This window comes from Nicotiana tomentosiformis, chromosome 11 (assembly GCF_000390325.3).
Source record: "Nicotiana tomentosiformis chromosome 11, ASM39032v3, whole genome shotgun sequence".
Lineage (NCBI taxonomy): Eukaryota > Viridiplantae > Streptophyta > Magnoliopsida > Solanales > Solanaceae > Nicotiana > Nicotiana tomentosiformis.
In genome coordinates, this window is record NC_090822.1 from 25,162,790 (window position 1) to 25,167,655 (window position 4,866).

Sequence of the window (4,866 nt, forward strand, 5' to 3'; positions counted from 1 at the left end):
CTTTGTTGCTATAACAACTTCAAACACGTGGCAGAAACTAACAATTAGCTACAAATCTTTAGTGTAGCAATAAATTTGTAGCTATTTTGGCACCTATTGCCACGATAGTTAGACACTATAGAAAAATGAGAAATTAGCTCTGTCAATTTAACTTTTGTAGCTAATAAAGTTTACGAAATTGTTAATAGCTACCAAATTATAATTTGTGTGGCTAATATTCGGTAATAGCCACATTTTTTAAATTTGTAGCTAAGAATCTGTAGCTATAAATGCATAATGTTGTAGTGAAAAATCGTGCTTAATAATAATAATAATTACACGATACTTGGACAGTTTATTGCAGCTTGTAAAGCTATTTGATAAATTGAAAATTTATTGAAATTTAATTGCAGTTTGTAAAGCTATTTGATAAATAGAAATTTGTATTGAAATTGAAGGATTTAATTAATAGATTGGGAATTGTTGCATTTGAAGGATTTTATTATTTCTGCTAATTGAATAAAATTATTGTCAACTCTGTGAATCATGCCGATTTGAATAATTATAATTTATTCCATTTATTATTGTTGACCCTTAGTGAGTGTCAAAGTTGGTCATCTCGTCTCTACCACTTCGAGATTAGGCTTGATACTTACTAGGTACACGTTGTTTACGTACTCATGCTACACTTGCTGCACTTTTTGTGCAGGATCTGAGACAAATACTAGTGGAGGACCTATCAATGGACATCCTCGTTATCTAGGGGCGTAGTGGTGAGCTGCCTTTCTGAGCCGTCCTGCAGCTACCAGTGCCTCTTCTTGTATTTTTAATTCTGTCTATTTTTATGTATAATCTATTAGATGCTCATACACTTGTGACACAAGGTCTTGACACACACATTGGTAAAATTTGGTGTCTTATTATTTTTCTTGGATTTAAATTTTATCGATATATGTTTAATTTATTAGTTGGCTTGCCTAGCTATAGTGTTGGGCGCCATCACGACCTATAGGTAAAATTGGGTCGTGACAATAAATTTACGTTCGCCTTGACTAATTTATAAACAGCCTAAAACAGTTCGTAAGAGAATCCTGAATTTGAGCTAGATGAGTACATTATAATTTTGTGATGTATCAAAAACGGATTCAAACAATTTTCCTGTTACATCTTTCAAGAAAATTAAATATGCCAATAAATTACCCTATTTTGCAGGAACAGTTTAATAAGGAGATTTATAACAAAAATCAGAGTCATACAAAAGCTCATGAAAAAGGTTTGATGTTAAGAGACAGTGAAATGTACAATACGAGAGAACACATAAAGCTCCAAATTTGATTAAGATTGTGAGAAATATATTCATGAGCTAGAAAGTTCACGGGAGATCCAAATAATATGGAATTGTGGGGGGTATCCATTTGTCACCGCCTATGAAATTCCTAACAGTGAAACTTGATGCGACCTTTGGATCATCGGTGGCAACTGCCCACTTCACACGTCCCTTTGTATCTGCACCTGGTCCTCTATTTCTATATTCCATATAAAATGGGCGGACTAGGGGCATTCCCTCAAAGTCTATCCATCCTCGTGGATTTATCAATAGGTCAATATAACTTTGCAAAATCACAGTTCTTGAGAAGTTACCCCATGGGCGACCTAAATACATAGTGATATTACCTGCTTTCTCCAAGTCCGGGGTTGCTTTTAAGGTGCAGTTTTGCAACACTAGTCCAGTTAATAAAGTCTCAACATCTCTCTCTTGTGCAGTGATGGTAATATATTGGCCAAGCAAAGGCTGACGTACTTCAATCAAACAATTTTGGAATACTGCAGCTGCATCACCGCAGATAAAGTCTATGGTGCCCAAGATATCACAATCCCTATAAAATTGTCTACCGTACTTTGTATATAGAGTATCTTGATAACCCTCAAAACGGCATTGGTAGAAGGTAAGAAAATCTGCTTCTGCTCTTAATGCTACTGCCTGTAGCATTTTAGCTCCAGCTATGTTCCTAAAAGTGATTCCTTGGGCTACGAAGCCCTGGCCATTCACCCCTGAAAAGTGAAAAACAATTAACAGAATCAACAACGCACATAATGCCAAGGAATAATCTACTGTTAACGTGAATGATGTTAATTGGAATAAAGAAAATAGATTTACGCACCCACAGTTGCTGTATAAATTGTCCCGATTCCCGCACCATAACTTTTATCTCCCGATATTATGGTTTTGTCCATTCCTTCTCCGATGAAAACTATGTTCGTTTTCCAGCTTTCGATTTGGACGTATTCATTGTAGGTTCCTTGTTTTATTTTGATGTAGTAATATGTAACGCTATTGTTTGGAGCTGCTGAGACTGCAGCCATTATTGTCGTATAATTGCCCGAGCCATCTAGTGCTACTATTGCATTAGGAGGTTGTGTTATTTGTTGGCATCCTCCATAGCATATAATGGTTAACCAAATCATGACAAAAGTAGTAGTGAACCTCATTGATGCAGTTAGTAATATTCCAATTGTAGAATATCAAATTAAAATCGTCTGGCCAATAGGACGGAGAAGATACTGAAAATTGGAGTGAAGGATCAATATACTGAAAATTGGAGGAAGTTGAACATCAATATATAATATATTACTTTCCTAATATTTAAGACTCTAAAAATAATTATTTTTTTGCATATTTAAATCTTTCCTTATTTAATATGTAGGAAGACCTAATATTTAGTACTTTAAATTTATTACTTTCTTACCTTATATAACTACAAGGTAAAACATCATTAAGTAGTATATAAAACCTAACCTATGGATTCTTTGACTGTATTTTACCATTTTATTACTCGATTTTATTAAAAGCCAACTTATTCTAACATACAACCAACCACGTTATTTACTTGTACTATTCCCACTTCTCGGATGTGGTTCTATTTAATTCCCAACTTCTTCTCTTATTATTTTTAATTTTCTATAATTAAATAAAAAAATTCAATAATTTATACATAAGATTTTGAAGTCAACTGATTAAGCTTTTTGTCCTTTTAGTTTTGGTAAATCAGCCACGATACAAACATATACTAAAATAAGTCTCACTCGTAATTGTAATCATTAATAGTATTTTTAGGCAAAAAAAAAAAAAAAAACTGTCGTTTATTTTAATTTTTTATTGGCTAAAGATTCTCTTTTGTTTAGGTTCAGAATTCTTTAGGCTTTTCCTCGTTTGAGATTAGGTTTTTTTATTGCCGTGCGGGTTTCCTTTAGGTTTAGGCTTCTTTAGGTTTTTCTTTGTTTATTTATTACTGCCGTGTGGCTTTTCTTAAATTTATGATTCTTTTATTGCCAATGTTATTTACTGCCGCAGGTTGAATTACTTTTGAAGGTTTAAGATTCTTTTATTTTGTGTCGTTTCTTTGTTTATGTTTAGGATTCACTTTAGATTTCTAGAATTTTAAGACCAAAATAATTTACATACTTTAAATTCATTATAAAGCATCAACGACTTGCTTGTAATTTGAGGTGAACTTTCTAATCTATAATCTATTCTTGAAGTTATGTAATAATAAATACATTCTTAAAAGATTGTCAATTGTGTGTTTTTTTTTTTTACAATATTTTGATATACGATCATCAGTTTAAAACTGACTTATTCATAAATTTTGCATAGTTCTAGAATTTTAGGACCAAAACAATTTTCATATTTTATAAGCTTTATCAGAAACTCTTGATATTATCAACAAATAGCTTGTAATTTGAGGTTAACTTTCTAACCTATAGTCTGTTCTTGAAGTTATATAATAATAAACGTTCATGTATTCTTGAGCACAATTACAAATTGAACGGTTGAAAACTGTGATTTGTTTTTACAATATCTTATTTACAATCATCCGTTTAAAACTGAGTTATTTACAAACTGTGCGTATGTTGTTTGGGTCATTGTATTCGTAACTTAAAATTGATTTTCAAAATTATCTTTTTGGTTTTCACTTCTCTTTCTTTGAGTATAAAGAATTTATATTAGTAGTAGTTTTACCCTTATCTTCTATAATTCTAATATTCAAGTATTGAAAAGCATCATTAGGGATTCAGCAGGGGTTTTCATGTCCTTGTTTTACTCCTATCGACACTACGTATCATAGACTTTTCAATGTTAAATACTTTAATAAAAATAGGTAGGCACTTCTAATGAACTTTCGTGAACGAAAGGTAAAATGAAAGGTATTTACATGAGTAATTAAATCTGCTTTGCATCAGTTGAATACCATAGGAAATAGCTAACTCAATTTTGTGAATTCAAATAATTAGTGGTATTATAAAATAATTTTTGTATAAGAAGTGTGTTAAAATCAAATAATCATCGGTCTTTCAGAACACATACATGAATAGTAACTTTCTGAGGGAAGTTGATAGAAGCTAAACTTCATATTATTTAGTTATATTTATATTATTGTGTTCTACTGACATCATAAGTAAAGTTAGATTAACAATAGGTCTCATGTCCTGCTTAAAAGAAATATCAAAATATGCTCTTAGTTAAGATACCTAACAAATGGGATTTTTTATTTAGTTATTATTATGCAGGACTTGTTGCACTTAGTATCTATACATATACCTAACAAATGTGATTTTTTATTTAGTTATTACTATGCAGGACTTGTTGCACTTAGTATCTATACATTAGGCCATCCTTACACGTATGACTATATGAATGGATAGAGAACGAAATCTCTTCAAGACGAAAACAAAAGTAGAAACAATTCATATAGTGCTAATTATTGACTAGAGATATAGAACAATATTACATTTTGCTCGTGGGAAAAAGCTAAGTTTAAGTTGAACATATTGAAAGATGATTGAGGACTTCAATTTTATGTTAAAAAGACTCTTTTTTGATTGAGT

At 31.4% G+C, this 4,866-nt stretch overlaps 1 protein-coding gene across 1 annotated transcript; it reads right to left on the reverse strand.

Moving 5' to 3' along the window:
* Positions 1-1,183: 1,183 nt before the first annotated feature.
* On the reverse strand, positions 1,184-2,566 carry LOC104111349 (pectinesterase-like). The gene is made up of 2 exons (XM_018776007.3): positions 2,142-2,566; positions 1,184-2,031 (listed from the first exon to the last, which is right to left on the reverse strand). Exons 1-2 carry the CDS (start codon positions 2,467-2,469, stop codon positions 1,352-1,354), a joined length of 1,008 nt encoding a protein of 335 aa, XP_018631523.2. The 5' UTR covers positions 2,470-2,566; the 3' UTR covers positions 1,184-1,351.
* Positions 2,567-4,866: the final 2,300 nt, after the last annotated feature.

Bases quoted from the DNA above. Each gene is read 5' to 3' on its own strand.
- LOC104111349 (XM_018776007.3), bottom strand. From the start codon at position 2,469: ATGAGGTTCACTACTACTTTTGTCATGATTTGGTTAACCATTATATGC. The intron at 2,032-2,141 runs GTGCGTAAATCT...TTCACTTTTCAG, and splicing joins AATTTATACAGCAACTGTGG to GGGTGAATGGCCAGGGCTTC.